Genomic DNA, 18,606 nt, shown 5'->3' with positions numbered 1-18,606 from the left:
CAGGATTGTCTGTTTTTAGAGGCAAGTGTTTCTATAGGTACCCACAGCCTAGAATGGTGTTTTCATGGAACACATTTAATACATATGTATTGATTAAATGAATACCAAAAATGAGAACATTATGCTTTTTTCTTTTTTTCTATAGAGAATATGTCTACCAGCAGCCTCAGGTTCATAGCTCAAGACCAATTTCTGCATATCAATGGGAAATCATCTGATTGGCTTTTTGGCATATGCTTCCTTCAGTTGGACTGATTTCTGTTGCTAGTAGAATAGAGCTTTATGATTGGACAGATCTGAGTGACCTGCCTGTGACTGGAATATGAGGGGCTGGAGTAGGAGACTGATGTCAGAAGAAGGAGGTGGAGCAGCCTATTGGGAAGACAAACTATTAGGTATTAGAGATAGGAAGGACTATCCACAGTCTAAGTTACTTCTGCATGATTGATTTTAAGTTGAAAATGTAGGAAGAATGAGAAAGAAGCCCCATCCAGTGAAGAGCCCTTAAATAGATAATGCATAATTTGTCTTTTTTTATATGACTAAAACCTATATACTCAAATTATTGTAGGAATCTGATAAGCTTTTGAATATCTATATAATTTTTCCTAAAAGCAAATGCAAGGTTTTGGGATCAGAGAACAAACGTTACTTTGCACAGTAAGCATGTCAGTTTCCCATGTTCCATTCCCGCTCTTGGAGCAATGTGATGAGGGCGGATGGATTCTGCACATACAGCGGAGGTCTGTGCTACAGGTGGAGAACCACACAATCATGAATCTAGGAGTTTATCTAGAAATTGGTGCTCGTCCTCAGGGTAGGAGAGAAACATTTCTCTCTCTCTCTTTTTTTTTTTTAAGATGAAGTTTCGTTCTTGTTGCCCAGGCTGGACAAAGTCTTGGCTCACTGCAGCCTCTGCCTTCCAGGTTCAAGTGATTCTCCTGCCTCAGCTTCCCAAGTAGCTGGGATTACAGGCACTCACCACCACATCTGGCTAATTTATTTTTTATTTTTTTTTTACTTTTTTTTTTTTTTTTTTTTAATAGAGACGGGGTTTCACCGTGTTGGCCAGGCTGATCTGGATCTCCTGACCTCAGGTAATCTGACTGCCTCGGCCTCTCAAAGTGCTGGGATTACAGGCGTGAGCCACCGGGCCCATCCACGTTTTCTCTTTTATGTAAATGAATTCTGTCCAGGAGGTACCCAAGTTGTTAAAACCTTTTGGAATATAAATGTGTGGTTCCTAGTTTTATCCCTCTTTGAAATGTAAACATATCTCTGGGGAAGATAAGCCTGTAAATCTCTTTCCAGGTTATTTCACTATCTTAGGACTGTTAACCTTTGAACCAGGTTGCCGGTAGTTTTGTTCAGAAAGGCTTGACCATACAGAAACATGAAAATATTTTCTGTACACTGCTGTGTTTGTAAATGATGTGTTCTCCCACAGTTCAGACATGTTCAGCTCTCTCAGCATAAGAGTCTGAAGAACCACCTCAGAAAATATGACCACAACCAGATAGCTTACAATATAGAAATGTAAATGATTCTTCATCAAAAGAAAAGTTGTTTGACCTCTCTCGTAAGATAATGCGAATTAAAAACTACTCTGAGAAACCATTACCCATCAGAATGGCAAAGATCCAAAAGTTCTATAATATACTCTGTTGTCAAGGATGAGGAAAAGTCGTCTCATATTTTGCATGTGGATGTGCAAAATGGAGGAAATTTGACGTCTTCTATCAAAAGAACATATTTAACAGTTGGAAAGCAATCTCACTTTTAAAAATCTGTTCTTCAGAGGTACTGGCAAAAAATATAAAAACATATGCACAAGGTTATTTATTAAAAGACTGTAAGCTAGAAACAACACAAATATCTAGCTTTAGGGCACTGGTTGAATAAATTATGGTCTAATCACACAATGGAGTATTATGCAGCTATAAAACAGAATGGGGAATTAACTATACAATCTGACTATATTTTTAGGTTAAAAATGAGGTGGAAAAATTATGTATAACATGTTCCATTTATTTTTTAAAAAGGTAAATTATATAACACAGGAAGAGAAAGTAAGATATAAAATTTTATTCTAACAATAAAATCCTTAACCTGAAGGTGGAGATGGGGTAGGGTAGACATTGGAAGATTCTCAATTGCATGTGTATAGGCTATAAATTTGGGGTGACATAGCAGAACAAACAGCACTTCTCTAGTGCCTGTTTGCCAAAGTACAACCAAAAAAAAAAAAAAAAAAAAAAAAAAAAAGACATGAATCTCCAGTTCTTCATGGATTCAGAATCCTGGGAACTGGAAAGTACATGTGGTTCTTTGTCACTTAAAGGACATCAGAGACCAGCATCTGTGGTAATGGCAGTGGAGTAAATTAGGGTCCTGCATATTGTGTCTAGCAGAGTCAGTGCTGGTGTTCACTGGAATTGGTGGCCTGGATGCTTTAATTGTGCACAACTGAGGCTGTAGTAAGTTCCCGTCACCCCGATTCTCTGACGGAGGGGAAACTGCCATATCAGTGATAGGTGTTTGAATCAAAGGAAGAATATGCTAACAGCCACTCATTTGGCAGTACATGTGGTACATCTTTGGAGTATTCCAGAAATAGTTTGGGTAATTAAAAAAAAAAGGGAAGCTTTGCATGTAGCTGGAGGGCCTGAAATAACAGGTGGACAAAAGAACCAAAGAAGTACTGTATTTTTATGTATATGGCCAGAATAGCCCCCAAATGACCTCCTTGCCAAATTTTAATTTAATTTTTTTTTTTTTTTTTCTAGAGACAGGTCTTGCTATGTTAGCCAGACTGGTCTCCAATTCCTAGCCTCATGGGATTCTGCCACCTCAGCCTCCCAAAGTGCTGGGATTACAGGCATGAGCCATCTCACCTGGCTCCTGGTTTGCCTTTCTATATTTTACCTTTCCTCTAATTCTACTTGATTTCTTTCTTGTCAGTGAAGTCCCCTTTCTAACCAGACAAGCCCACTCTTCTGTGTACCTATTACTCTTCTTATCTGTGTTACTCATTTGGTACCTACCATATACTGCCCAGTATTTCATACTCTTGTTACCCACTTTTCTGCTTATGTTTATATCTGTCCTAATGTTTATATCTGTCCTCTGTCCATCTTAATACCTGAGGCGTGTGTGCATGTATTGACTTTTTGCATGTTTTTGTTAAATTTTAACCTGTTAAGATCTGAGTCTACCTCTCTGTTACCTGCAGCTTTAATTAAGAGTTGAAATTCAAAAATGTTGTTAATATAAATGAGTAACATAATGACACAGTTGCCTTATTCTGGGGGATTAAACCCTCCTTAAATTGCATACTTAATGATCAAGATAAGAATCTTTTAAATTATGTGCAATAAATTTTTAGCAAGTACTTTATTACATCTTAATGCAATCTAAGTACTTAAACATCACAGATGCCAAATTAGACTCTATTTATTAGGCTAGGTTTTGACACACTGTAAGCTAAATAAGGCATCATGCTCAGGCTCAATACTTGATTCTTTAAGTTTCAGAATTAAATGTGCCATCCTTTTAAGTTATAAACCATTTGTGATTATTTTTGAAATGCTTATTTTAAAATAGAAGAAAACTTTCCAAGCAAGTATTTTCTTTCCTCAGGAAAAGGAATTTGTGTCTAGACAAGAGCAGATGGATGCTCCCTGATTCTTTTAGGGTAGTTGTCGTGAATGGAATTTAGAGAGTTTTTTTTTCCCCCTCCTTCTAGGCAGTCCTTTTTCATCTTTTATCAAACAATTCAGCTCATGGGTTATGTATTGCCTTCTGGAACTTAAATTTGATTTATGTTTGAAATATACATTTATAATTTTCCCAACATGAATTTATGGAAATGGCAGCCTTTAGAAACTCCCACAGAGGTAACAGATGATTGACTCTGATGAAAGGAAAGTCCAAGAATGTATGCAGGAAGAATTGGGACTGGCCAAGATGATGATAGTTGTCTGGAGAGGTAGAAACCGCTGACAAATAGCAGCGAATAAGGAGCAGATTAAGCCAGGGTACTGTTATCCTTGCTCCTGGATTCCAATTTTCGGCTTCTAACCTGATGTCTGAAGACAGAAGATAAGTTAGTATATCATTGGTCTAGGCAGAGGAAGATTGAAATTTAGAGAAAGTGTGTAAGGTTTATTTCTACATTGCCTCTGCCGGATTTTTAAAAAGCATTTGAAGACACTTAAGATTTAAATTCAATCAAGTGATGTAAATTAAATAATTAAAGTGGTATATATAAATATGAGATAGAAGGGAAATAGTTTCAAGAGAATATTGGATGAAGCTGGGTGGCTGATTAGAAACTGTTTCAACTGGGCTAGGCAAGCTGAATTTGAATTGTTTTGTCTTTATATTTTGGAAGTTACTACTTTGTTGGTAAAGTCTTTCAAAGACTTTCTTTCCTCATGGATCTGGGGAGGTCATGATGGAACACAGTGTTTAACACTGGCCTTCTTGGCAAGAAAGATAAAAAGGAAAGTTCTAGGAGCAAGTTTGTCAAATCTTGTCCTGAGGGCAGATTTCACAGGAAATTTCTATTAAAAATGCAACACTGTCACCAGGATGATACCAGGCTGCTGAGGGGAGAGAAGGGCATAGAACTGGGGAAGCTCAGTTTTCAAAACAAAGTGTACCAACTTCCCAGTTTTCAGATCCAACACTAATTGGTGTGCTGTGTCCCATTATGCCCACCTTTTTTTTCCCCCCCATGGTGAATCATTTGGTTGTACCTCCAAGTTCTTTCCAAAAGAGACTAGGTGATTTTGCCTGTTAGAAACAGTGTGTGCATGGGTAAATGCAGAAAGTAGTGGTGTGAAGACAGCCCCAAGAAGCATTTACTGTGGCTCTTTCATGTGGTAGGCAGCATGGTAATCATCTGACATGCATCCTACTTGTTTCTAAGTGCCTCCAAGGTGTAACGTATTTGTGTTATTTACCACTCGATTCCCAGTGCCTAGAGTACTGCTTAGATTGGCATATAAAATTTAGTCATAAACTTGTTGAATGTATTTCTGATCTTTACGTAAGCCCTGAAGGGAAATGATCGTTATTTCTGTTTTATACTGAGTAAACTGAGGCTTAAATTGGTTTAATAATTTGTGTAAAATTAAATATCAAGATTCATTTACACATTTTCCTGGAACCAATAAATATACTTGAAATGTAGAGCAAGCATCATTGCTACAATTAAACAGAAATTTTAATGTGTCCTGCTAGCTATTTTTTTTTACCAATATTTTTACTTAGGGTATAGCTATTTTTACTGATAGTTTTACTTATGACATAGCATACTACATTAGTTATATATTTCTGTGTAACAAATTACCCCCAAATTTAACTTGCCATGTGGGCTTTTCTTTAGAGCCTCTTACAACATGGCAACTGTCTTTCATCAGAGTAAGTAACCAAGATAGTAAGAAAGCAGAAGCCAGCATCATTTTTTCATATCAGAAGTGGCATCCCATCATTTTTTTTGCCATATTCTCTTGGTTAGAAGTGAGTTACTAGTTCCAGCTCACATTCAAGGTTGAGGAGATTACACAAAGGCATGAATACCAGGAGAAGAAGAATCACTGGGGGCCCTCTCAGAGGTACCTATCACACACACATACATATTTGCAAATACATGAGGATAGGAGAAACCATAAGGGTAATGAATGGCATAACTAGATACAACAGTCCTAAGGTGTGTGGACAAATCCCACAACACGGAGTTAATAGGGACATACTCAAATGCTGGTATAATAGCCCTATTACCTTGTGCAGTGGCATTTAGAGCACAAAAGATCCACTGAGGCAAAATGAAGCCATGCAGTATGTGGACAGGAGGGGGACAGAGGAATAACAGAGCTAGATCCTGGAGAAGGAACTGCCTAGATTAGCTCAAGGCGATTGGACAAGTGGGTTGGAGTCAAAGAGAACAGGTAAGAGTCGGGGAATGGTACATAGAAAGACAAAGCTGGTGCATAAAGATCAGTGTGCATGCCGAAAGGAATAAAAAACTAATGGCATCATTAGGAAAAATTCAATTTGACTTAGGTTTAGAGATTCAAACATTAATTGCAGAAGAAGCTCTTTAACCTGTGGTGTCAGAAGTCATAACCAAGATTCAAGTGCATGTGTGTAGGAAGTGAAAGCTCTGAACAGTGTAGGAACTCTTAGCCAAGTGCTTTAACAAGATTCCAACCACCCTCGTACCTCCTAGGGAAGGCACACACCTACACCTGGTGGAGTGCATGGGTCTATAAATACATATAGAAATGAAATAGTCATTATTTGTGAAGTAGACGTATAGATCCATTTGCCTAGTAGGTAATGCTCCTACCCAAACATCTCTAAAAAGATTCTGAGCTGAGGATTTTTCAAGTCCCCTGTGTGGGGGTGAATTGGGGGAATACTTAAAGACCTTTTATGAATTTAATTTATGATCATGACATTCTTTACTAAAATCACTAATACAAAATGTTGGCCAGCTTCTATGATTTGTCCTCTGTTCTTAAGTGGAACTAAAGGGAGAAATGTGTCATGGCTTCAGTTTGGGGTAGTTTCCACTTCTACACTGTGAATTGGAACTTCAGACTCAGTGTCCTTACAACTGATTATGTTTCATGGATGTGTAGAATCATCAAGGCACACCCCGTGCCTTATAAATGCCCGTCAGAGTTCCCTTTGGTCAACTTTAGGGCCCTGGTAATTTATGTCACACTCTCTTTTACCCTTTTTTTCCCCTCTGTTCTGACATCTAATTGGGGGGCCGCCTGAATAATCCCTTAGCGGTGTCTGATAGGAACCATCTTTGGGAAAGCATACTTTACCTGTAGAAATAACATCAAACAACACTTACCTGGTATTGAGGCCGCTGGAAAGGCCCCACAGTGTTTCTCCAAATTAATACTTTCTGGCTCCAATTACTCTGATCTTTCCCTAATCTTTACCAAATTCCAACTGTTACAGCAGAGGCTCAATGGCTATCTGTGATGGGGGGAGGATATTGTACTAATTCCTGCACTGGAATTAGCTGCAATTCCTTCCCTGTCCTGATATTTTCTTTTTAGATTCCTTTCAATGCTCTTATTTTATTATTTTAACAATTACCAAACTGGTTATCTCTCTCAAACAGGGACTTTGTCTATTTTCTTTTCTCTGTGCTCCATAATAAAATTTGGCAAGGAACACACTCAGAGTAAGTTAGCTGACTGCACCACCACAGTTGGGTGACCCCTGTGCATGCAGATGTGCTTGACTGGACTTGGTGAACTAGTTGAGAACAGAATTATGAATCTTTCTTCTGGCTCAATGGTGATGCTCCTTCTGAAGAAGCAGAGTCCTGAAAGAATTCTGAGCTCAGGCTTCTGAAAGATCCCTAGAGACCAAACCCAGAATGCCCACTAATCACTTGTTAAATGATTCGTGATACTCTTTAATAAAATTACTGAACCAATGCTAAATGATAGGCAGAAAAAGAGAGACTTGGTATGTGAAATGTGATGCTACTCATTTTGTCCCTGAAATACTGGATGACAAAAGGAGTTCTCATCTTAATTTTCTCCATTTATTCCTGTCCCCTTCTTTTATTTCTCATCCTTCTCTACCCAACTGGATAGATTGTCTGTACTAGAAGCAGGATGAGAGTTTAAATGTGAAGAATGAAGCAGAGATGGTCTCTGCCTGAAGGCGACTCATATGTGAAACAGTTGACATACAGAAATACCAATGAACTAGCCTAATACAGTATATGAAGTACTGTAATAGTGTATGTGAGAGACATTAGGATGCTATAAAATTATAGAGAATTATAGAGAACTGTCTACTTTGGGTTCTGAGGATTAAAGAAAGCTTCACAATGGCAATTAGTTCTACACTGGAGATTGAAGATTGAGCAGGAGTTTACCTGGGCCAAAGACAAGTATGTACATTTCAGTATGAGAGAATAAATCATTCATGGATATGTTGCTATGGGTCCATTTCATATTTGGAGACGTTGAAGTAATTCTGTCTAATTGGAACATTTGAGAATATATGGTAATAAGGGGTGAGACAGACACAGGCACCATATAGGCAGATAATAGATGCTTGTTTGTTTGTTTCTTGATAAAGAGTTTTTATAGTTCTCTCTGTATTATAGGGAATCGTTGGAATGCTTAAAGCAGGGGCAAGCACCTTTTATATACCTAAAGGTAGCAAGGTTACCTGGCTGTTCATCTCCACTACCTTTGGTTGACCTTGGATATTGCCCTTTGGGTTGTCAGCAGTCCTATTTAAATATTTAACACAACTTCTCATTCATTTAACTGACTCACCCTGTGCTCTGAAACTTCACCCCTGACATCTCTCAGGAGAATTTATTCCAGAACTTTCTCACCTCTGGTTTAGGACCTCCCAACACTAGAATGATGCAACCTTGATTTTTATATGCATACTTAACTCTGATTTCATTACTCCTAGAATGTCATCGTTTTGTGGCCTAGTGTGTGCACTGCCTACAGAAATATAGCCAGAATTTAAAAGTTTATCTCTGACTTTGATCACCCTTTCAGGGCACAAGCTATTAAGAACAAATCAGCATTTCTGATAAATAACTGTAAAGTGGTACCTACAGTTTTTGGATGTAATTCAGAAAGCAGAAAGAAGTTTCTATTTATATTCTTATATCAAAAACTCTGTTAATACATAATGTGTGAATCACAAAGGCAATGCTGTGTTTTGTCCTAATTAGTAAGAGGCAGAAGCAGCATCATATTTGAGGAAGTTTGAAACTTTTTCTGTCTCAGTATTACTTTTGGGGTATTTAGGTTTTTGTTGTTGTTGTTGTTTTTGTTTTTGTTTTTCAGAGACAGAGTCTCGCTCTCTTGCTCCTGCCTCAGCCTCCTGAGTAGCTGGGACTACAGGTGCCCACCACCACACCCAGTTAATTTTCTGTATTTTTAATAGAGATGGGGTTTCACTGTGTTACCCAGGATGGTCGATCTCCTGACCTTGTGATTCACCCGCCTCGGCCTCCCAAAGTGCTGAGATTACAGGTGTGAGCCACTGCACCCGGTCTAGTTTTTTACACATTACCAAAGTATTAGAAGAATGAATAGTCAAACTAACATCTTAGGTTCTGTCAAGATAGGTCATTGTTCTATAAACTTTTGTTTTTATGTCTCATCATTCTTTCTTTTTTGACACGGAGTCTCACTCTGTCACCCAGGTTGGAGTACAGTGGTGCGATCTCGGTTCACTGCAACTTCTGCCTCCCAGGTTCAAGAGATTCTCATGCCTCAGCCTCTCAAGTAGCTGGAATTACAGGCGCTCACCACCACGCCTGGTTAATTTTTGTATTTTTAGTAGAGGTGGGTTTTCACCATGATGCCCAGGTTATTCTTGAACGCCTAACCTCAGGTGATCCACCCAACTCGGCCTCCCAAAGTGCTGGGATTATAGATGTGAGCCACCGTGCCCAGCCTCATCACTCTTAAAGGCAGAATAGGATAAGACCGAATGAGCAAAGAGCAGCAATGTGGAGAGTAGGGGTATTGGTGTTTAAAGAACAGTAGCAGTTGACTAATCCCTAAATAAATATTGAATGTGCTTAGGATTGGTCTCAGAGAAAGAGTTTCTTAAGGGTCAGACCCAGAAAAACACTGACTTACGGTAAGAAAAAAAATAGATGTCTTGTCAGTTACAGTAAATGTAATCAATTGAATGATTTCAAGTTTTATGTTTTACTGGCCAAGGAATATAATAAGATGGTTTAAATATTAAGGCTCAATTGCGTTCTGAGCCCCCATTTTTTTTTTTTTTTTTTTTTTTTTTTTTTTTTTTTTTGAGACGGAGTCTCGCTCTGTCACCCAGGCTGGAGTACAGTGGCGCGATCTCAGCTCACTGCAAGCTCCGCCTCTCAGGTTCCCGCCATTCTCCTGCCTCAGCCTCCCGAGTAGCTGGGACTACAGGCGCCTGCCACCTCGCCGGCTAGATTTTTGTATTTTTTTTTTTTACTAGAGACGGGGTTTCACCGTGTTAGCCAGGATGGTCTCGATCTCCTGACCTCGTGATCCACCCACCTCGGCCTCCCAGAGTGCTGGGACTGCAGGCGTGAGCCACCGTGCCCGGCGCAATGAGCATCTTAAAGTGGTTCCTGAGTTGGAGGATTCAGAATAGGGCTGGGGTAGAGCCTGTCGACAGAGCTCCCTTAAAGCAGTTATTTTCATTCTCAGGTTTTGTATAATTTTCTTCTTAACCCTTTGAATATATAACCTAGGAGGAAACAACTGTAACCATAGAGACACAAAAACATTTTTGTGTCTCCAATGTATAATTACTTACCTGTCCTAATCAGCGTCTCTTTAGAAGTTAATATTTGGCCAAGCCCCTAGAGAATGTCCCAAATCACAGGGAGTGGATTTTACTAGATTTTGTCAAAGCACTTGCCGAAACGATGTGTAACCATTGTGCTCCCATCTGTAGTAGAAAAGTACCATTTTGTCTGCATGCTCAATATAATTAATATTATTATGCTTTAATTTGTTTACCTATGCCGATAAGTATGAAATTGTTTGCATTATAATTTCTCCGATTATGAGTGAAGTCTTACTGTGTATTTATCAGCAATATGGATTGCTTTTCTGTGAATTGAGTGTGCTAATTCTCTGTCAGTTTTTAATATTTTTCCTTATTGATTTGTGGAAGTAGTCTATTTATTTTATATACATGCAGGAACACTAATTCTTTATCAGTTACACGCATAGGGATAAACAGTTTTATGCCCCTGAAAGCTACTTTGTGGTATTATGTAGAACTATAACATCACTGATGGTCATACTTATGGCAACGTAGACATCATGGAGTGGCATTAATATAACTCAGTTTAAGAAAGAGGGAACTTGTAATTTAAGAAGATACTTATTCCCAAATTTTAATATATGCCAAAATAATTTCATGATCACTATTCAGTCATTTAAAAAAGTTTATTCCCAACACAAATGAATAACTCAAATAGTCTGAGTTTAATGCAGTGGTTTTTAGAAATGTAGTTTTATTTGATTCATATTTGTGGCAGTACATCTTACTGTTTCCCAGATTCTTTTATCTAAATACAGTTTAAAAGCCCAAATGAAAAATTCAAGTAATATAGAGAACCAGTTATAGTAATTCATCCAGAGAAGGAGATTTCCCCATGCATGCTGTGGTTTCGATAATTTCTACTAAAGTGTGGGCACACAGTTTTCCTCTAACCCTGCTGTCTCCCCCTCCTTTTTTCAGTCTGACTTTTCCTGGTAGAAATACATTTTTCCAGGAATGTTTTATCTTGAATACTCTGACCCTAGAGAGTAAAGTAACTTAGCAGAATTTCTCACACAGGGATTAAAATGGATATTAAAGTATCCACAGAGGATGAAAGTGAGTGTAAAGAGGAATCAGGCGTGAAAGTTCAGAAAGGGAAATAGATGAATGATGTTTCTATTTTATCGTCCTTGTAAATAAAACAAATATGTGTATGGCTTTCATTTACTATATGAATTGATTGTTACAGGATAACAGCTGAGAAAATTGAATTATAATTTTTGAGAATCAGTGCATCAGCAGCATCTTTTAAGAAGTTAGTGGAGGTTTTCCAGACACTCTGCTGAGTTTACTTTCCACAAATTTCTAGGGTGTGTGCAGGATCCCTGTGAAAAGAATGAAGTGTCAGCATTTTAGGAATTTATATATGTATCCTCTTTCACATCCAGGTGGTCCTGGTAAGATGGAACACTTTATCTTTGAGTCCATTGATCTTCTCCTTCCATAGGCCTTTCTGCTGAAATATCCCATGTTTCCCTCCTTTCTATTACACAGTCCTTCCCCAGCTTCCCTTGCTCCGCCCTCCCCTCCCCCATGTCTCAAGTCCTGTATTTCTGACAGAAGTGGGATGGGTTGTATCATTTCATCCACACTTGACTGTGAAGCCACGTGGGTTAAGGTCTGCTACTCACCAGCTATGACTCTAACATCCGATGATACTAAAATATTTATTGATACTTCCAAAGGGCCAGATTCCACCCAAAACTTTTTTGCATTATCCCACTGAATCATGAAGTAGGATTTTTTATATTTTATAGACAAAGAAACAGGTTAAAACTTGGCCAAGGATTTACAGTAACCAGTAACCAGCAGTAACCAGCAGAAATACAACTCAGTTTGGGGTTAGGGTAACATGAAAACTAGATTCACACACTACTGTGGGCAGGTTTCAAAAACTTTCTCTTTTGCAAACTGTCACCATGCATAGAATAACAATTGGGAAAGTTTTCTTTCCCTGCTGCCAAGGTAACTGTCATAAAGACTACTAAATTGGGCTCACTTCAAACTGGACAGATGAGTGTCTTGCTCCACTTAACTGTTAGAATACCCGGGCACCTGCCACTTTGTCCAAAAGCTGGAATGAGAGGTAGTGAGAGAAAAGTTGCCTAATCCTCTGCTTTTTATTTCTAACCCAGTGATGCCACGCTTTGCTGAACAAGTAGAGGTTGCCATTGAAGCCCTGAGTGCCAACGTTCCTCAACCATTTGAGGAGAATGAGTTCATCGATGCCTCTCGCCTGGTGTATGACGGCGTTCGGGACATCAGAAAGGCTGTGCTGATGATCAGGGTATGTGAGGCCTCTGTAGCTCAGAGCTGGTCAGAACTCCTAGTAGGAAACTAAAGAGTTAACTCTCTTATTGATTATTTATTTTGTAATTACTGAGTTTAACTTGGTAAGCTGTTTGGCTCCTTATTTAGTCAGACAAGGTGAGCTTAATACTTATGAAGGGATAAGTAATATCAATGAGTTCAGGTGAGCACTGAATATTCTGAAGGGCAACTCCCTGCCTATTTCTTGCATGCATTATTTCCTCAGTTTCTTACAATCTTGACGGATACCCCTGCTATTTTCCATTTGTACCTCTTACTAACACTGTTCCCATCAGGATCCAAAGATCATGGGCTAGAAAGAAATGAAGATTACACAGCATAGTAGTGTTTATAATAATAACACATAATAATCATGGTTATTATCATTATGCAACTATGAAGTGATACATAATTACATTCTCTTTGCATAAAAATAATTTAGTATAAATAAGGCTGGATAGCCTAACATCAAACCTCTTATTTCCAACTCCACTATCTTCTCATCTTCAGACTTCTGTTGTCAGGTAGGTGTGTCTTCCAAAATGTTGTCTAAACAATTAATATATATACATGGGCCTAGAAAATACATATTATAGTTGATTTAAAATCTCATATAGTTTCATTTGTAACTTTCTTTGTTCACCCACAAGGCAAATTCACATATGTCTGTTAAGACATCTAGCTAAACTCATTTTATTTAACTGCTTTATAATCCATTATAAGATGAAGTTTTTTCTCCTTATCTAACCAACAGTTTAGCTTAGTAATGTTCACACATATTTATTAGCCACATAATAATCTTTATTTCTTCACATATACTGCATATTGCAAAAGCACATTTATGGCTATTACAATTGAAGCAGAGGTGGGGCTTCTGCAGTGCTAATCCCAAAAGCATGCTGTCCAGTAGAATGGTATCCACGTTTGTGACTTAAAATATCACACTAAAAAAGAAAAAAGAAAAAGGTGAAATTAGTTATGATTTTAAAAATACATTTTATTTAACCAAATGTATCCAAAATATTATTTTATGGCACACTATGGTGTTTTGTTTGGCACAGAGCCTAAATCTCTCTCTCTTTCTCTGTGTGTGTGTGTGTGTATGTGTGTGTGTGTGCACTAGAGAGAAGGGAGAGAGAGATACCTAGAAAGATGGGAGGATGACAGAGAAAAGGGATAAAAGAATTGGAAGAGAGGACAAGGGAAGGATAGTCAGCCTTTTAGGCCCATAACAAATTAGATCATTTTTCCCATTATGTACTAACTTGTGAAATAAGGTAATAGGGCATGAGAGTTATATTTTCAAAGCATTTTTGGTACTAAATCCCACTGTAATCCTCAAGCTATATTCGCTCTTTTGCCATTTTTCTGCTTTGTTAGCCTTCATATGTTTGTGACAACCATTCATCTGGGAGGCTGAGGAAGTTTATAGCCATCATTCACTTGCTCATTCATGAGCTGTAACACACACACATACACAATTTTAGATAAAATGTCATATCTTTGTCACATGAAGTGTCATTTCTCTATCTTGATATTTTAAGTGATTTGATTAGATGGATTTCACACCACTTAAAATTTAGGAGAGAAGTGTACAGTATGTACAAATTGTTATTTTTAAAATCCTTCTCCATTCAGCACCTAAATGGCTTCATTTTTCACTTAAATAATTTCTTGGTTTTCTGTCTGAATGTAATGGTTGAGTCTACTTTAAAAAAAATCCCTTGTACTAAGGAAGATAGACAATAAGACAGGTAGAACTGTTTCTTTCTCAGAAAATTTGACCATACCTCCTTCCCTCCCAAAGGCTGCAAAGAAAGATTTTTTTCCCCCAAAACTAATACAGAAAGGACCCTGAAGGGTCAAGTTCTTTATCATCTTGTCTCTTGGCAGTCAATACATATTTAATGGTGATGTTGGTATCCGAGTGCTTCAGGCCAGCTCCAGGCAACCCTCTGAAGTAGACAAAGCTTGTTCTTACTGTATTCCAGCCTCAGCTTTCGGAATCTCCCCTTTCTCTTTGAGCAATCTACTCTACCCGTCCTCCATAAAACTCTTTTTTTTTTCCCTTCTTCCTGAGGCTTGTCCATTGGGATCTGTCAGGTACATAATAATTTTCTGATTATCCCCACAAAGTGGCTTACAAATATATATGCAAATCTGGCAGACCAACATATAGCCATTTCTCATTTCTTACAGTAGTGTTCTGCAAATTCACTGTGAACACCAAATTTGTGAATCTTCAATCATTGCTCCTAGGAGAAATGCAGGGTTAGGTGACTGTGAACTTCTGGCCACATTTTTATCTACTGGTCAATACTTAACCTTGTTTCATGTGAGTTTGTGTTCAAAGACACCTTCTTTAATATGTATTGTTCTTTGGGAGACCAAGGTGGGCAGATCACCTGCGCCCGGCCAACATGGTGAAACCCCATCTCTACTAAAAAAAAAAAAAAAAAAAAATACACAAATCAGCTGGGCATGGTGGTGCACATCTGTAATCCTAGCTACTTGGGAGGCTGAGAGAAGAGAATTGCTTGAACGTGGGAGGCAGAGGTTATGGTGAGCTGGGATCACACCACTGCTCTCCAGTCTGGGTGACAGAGTGAGACTCCGTCTCAAAAACAAAACAAAACAAAACAATATACTGTTGATTCATTAACACAGAACTCATGGCCAACTGTGCTAACTGATGACTGAACGAAGCTTATCTAACACACATGTGTTTTTATGTAGGGTACATCACACCTTCTTGCACTTGGGAACACTAGATGACACTTCAGCACTATACTTGGAGGCCATTTTAAATAGAGAAATCACCAACAAAAAGCACAAGACAAGTGGCACTAAATAGACCAGAAAAAGAGCACTTGTTTCCAGTATGAGACCTCAAATAAAGAGGCAGAGCACTGTGGTGCTTGACCTTAGCTGGGAACATGCACATCCTGTGACTCAGATTTTTTACACTCTTGATGTCTGGGAATAACAATAAAGAGAGTTATTGATTTGGGGGATTACAAATGAATTTTAAGGGGTAGACAAATAAGTAAGGAATCCATAAATAATGAGGACCAAGTATATATTCAAGACAAAAAGTTAAACTTTTAGCATTGTAAATTAAGATAATTGGGTAGGGTAGAAGGTGGTAATATCTTGGTGTCAGGAGATTTGTATTCAATGAAACAGTAGTTGCTTCTTGTAAGAATGACTCTGAAAGATCTATGATGATATCTATAGAGGAATCTTTTGCATTTGGAACTCATTAATTTGGTTATGTATGATACTTTCAAAAGCAGGTAAAAGAAATTATAGGGCCTGGAACAGGGTTCAGATAAAGGGCTGTAGTTTAACTTCACATCTCCCAAACTGTGTATCAAGGTGCTCTGGAGCATTGCCAGATATTTTAAAATTTCAAAGGTAGCACATAGATATCTTTTGAATTCTGTATGAGATATTAGTTACAAATCACAGTTTAAACATTACGTTGGTACATATCTTTTGATTCATATGTGCTGCTGGGTTTGTAGCAATCACTGATAAAAAGGAATCTCTAAAATTGATGAGTGTCTATTTAGATTCCAACATTTGAGAAGAAGTACAGTATATAATAGGTACCAATAATAACTTGTTATTATAGGTTATAAAAATGGATTAGGTTGATTGGGCCAAACTCTGCCTAATGGACATAATTGTTATAGTTATTTGTTTGTTCTTGTTTTTTTAGCCTAAGGGCACCATGAAAAAAATTACGTGAGGGTGCTTTAAAGCAGTGAAGTTTGGAATTCAGCTCAACTATTCTGGGATCATCAGCATGCTAATTACCTGTCTGCACTTCATTTGTACACAAGTGGTGACAAATGTTACCACAGTTATGAAGGAGTAGCATAGATCTAGCACTTAGCACGCTCCCAGGAAATATTTCTTTTCTTCATTCTGGTAGGATGAAGTTTGTCTTTATATAGTCAATTAATGAACTAGAATTTGTTAAATAAGTCAACAGTATTATCAAAATTATAGGAGCTGGAGTCAATGTTTGTCACAGCTAAAAAAGAGTTGAAAAGACTTTATAAACTACTTATGCAACAAAATTTACTTATTATAGATTGTCACTATCCTGTTAATCAACATGGCCTCTTAAGGTGTCTAGTTTTATTAGTTAGAAATAGTTCAGTATTATTAAAAATTGGTAATTCTGTCTTGGTTATTCATTTATTTGCTGAAAGCTTATTAGATGTCCAAACTTTTGGAGTTGCTCTAAATACAGAGATGAACAAAGCAGACAAAAGTCTCTACCCTCGCAGGATTTCTATTCCTCTGGTAGGAGACAGAGAATAAACAAGGAAATATAATGTCAGACATTGGGCCACAGAGAAAACCAAAGTAGCCTAAAGGGATAGAGCTTCTGGTGGGCATGGATCTTATGAAAGGAAATACCTGGGTGGCATTTGAGAAGATACTGGGAGAAGGAAGAAGAAATAAGCCCTAACGGTATTCAGGCAGAGTATGTTTCAGGCAGAGGGAATGGCAAGTGCAAAGGTTGGAGCCAGGAACTTGACCTAGAGACCTAAGGACCTTATTGAATGAATTGCAAGCCATTGGAGGGTTCTGAGCAGGGGAATAGTGTGATCTGACTTAGACCTTAAAAGGACCACCATGGCTATGCTGGTGAGAACAGAATGTATGGGGCAAGAGCAGAAGCAAGATCAGGTAGGAACCTCCAGAGTAATCCAGGCCAGGCCAGAGTCGCTGGTTGCCAATCACCCCTGATTAAAATTTATTTTATTTTATTTTATTTTATTTTATTTTATTTTATTTTATTTTGTTTTGTTTTGTTTTGTTTTGTTTTGTTTTGTTTTAGGCCTTTGGATCTCTAATTTGATTTTCTAGTCTGCAGCCCATTCCAGTGGTGTTGAGCTCTGTTGGGAAATCCTACCTCATGCATCTTTTAAACTCTCTTGCCAACCTATATTCTCAGCCTTCTCCCAGTGAAATTCTCATACACATTTGGGCTCTTTCTTTCAATGGTTCTTATTACATTTTATGAGACATGAGAAAATATTGAAGGATTCAGAGTCATTTCGTCTGGGCTCACGTGTAAAATTTACTCAACAACTCACGTCCAGGTGAAATGACTGAATCCTTCAATACTTTCTCACTGTGTTTCTCTATAGAGGCTGTTGCAGAGGAAATTGAGCACCAGCAGCAGATGAATGGGTCCTGTTTTGCAACTGACGTGGTATGACCCTGGTCAAGCCACATGATCTCCCTTGGCCCCTGTAATGAGCACAAGTCGATCTCGTAGACTCTTCACAGAGATTTTAGAGTCTGAATACTTTGTGCCATTTTACAGGTATGACCCACTTCGACAACAAAACAGAAAGGAGTGGAAGCAGGAAACTAGGAGTAGACTTTAAGTGGTTTCTGTTTATTGAGAAAGGCCTTCCCAAAGAGCGCGTAGAACTTTCACCCTCAGTCTCTATCCTCCAGTACAGTGAACTATTTTATTTATTCCTTTACCCTGTAACACTATCTAGTAATACAAGTGCAATCTTCCTGGGCCCATTTGCAGATCCTCTGTAATTTTCCATGTTTCATTTAATTCATGGAGGTCTTTGACCAACTAAAAAATAGCACTCATAGTTTTAAAAATGAGTAATTCAAAAATTAATGCCATGAGTAGGAGACATACATGCAATTAGCAAACTGCACATGCACAGAACTATTTATATGGATGGGTTGGATGGTTTTGTTTCATGTTTGAGGCACATGAAAATAGCTTAAGCTCATCTGTTTGTCTGGTGGTATTTGTGATGGTTAAAAGCATGAGCTCTGAAACCTTCAACTTGTCCACCTCTGCCACTTGCTAGGTGTGATGCTTTGGGAAATATACTCAACAATTCTGAGCCTGTTCACACACCTATAAAATGGCGATTACATTTA

The 18,606-nt window shown here is 38.1% G+C and overlaps 1 protein-coding gene across 8 annotated transcripts in view; it reads left to right on the top strand.

Moving 5' to 3' along the window:
- Positions 1–18,606, top strand: part of CTNNA2 (catenin alpha 2) — a 1,154,891-nt gene that overhangs the window by 1,066,247 nt on the left and 70,038 nt on the right. For all 8 annotated transcript variants that reach the window (XM_030921682.1, XM_030921679.1, XM_030921677.1 and 5 more), the window contains one exon: positions 12,492–12,643. In XM_030921682.1, coding sequence (XP_030777542.1) covers positions 12,492–12,643 — 152 coding nt within the window. The remainder of the gene's footprint in view (positions 1–12,491; positions 12,644–18,606) is intronic.

Source organism: Rhinopithecus roxellana, chromosome 17 (assembly GCF_007565055.1).
Source record: "Rhinopithecus roxellana isolate Shanxi Qingling chromosome 17, ASM756505v1, whole genome shotgun sequence".
Lineage (NCBI taxonomy): Eukaryota > Metazoa > Chordata > Mammalia > Primates > Cercopithecidae > Rhinopithecus > Rhinopithecus roxellana.
The sequence above is the reverse complement of the archived record's forward strand: the minus strand, read 5'-3'. Positions and strand labels throughout refer to the sequence as shown.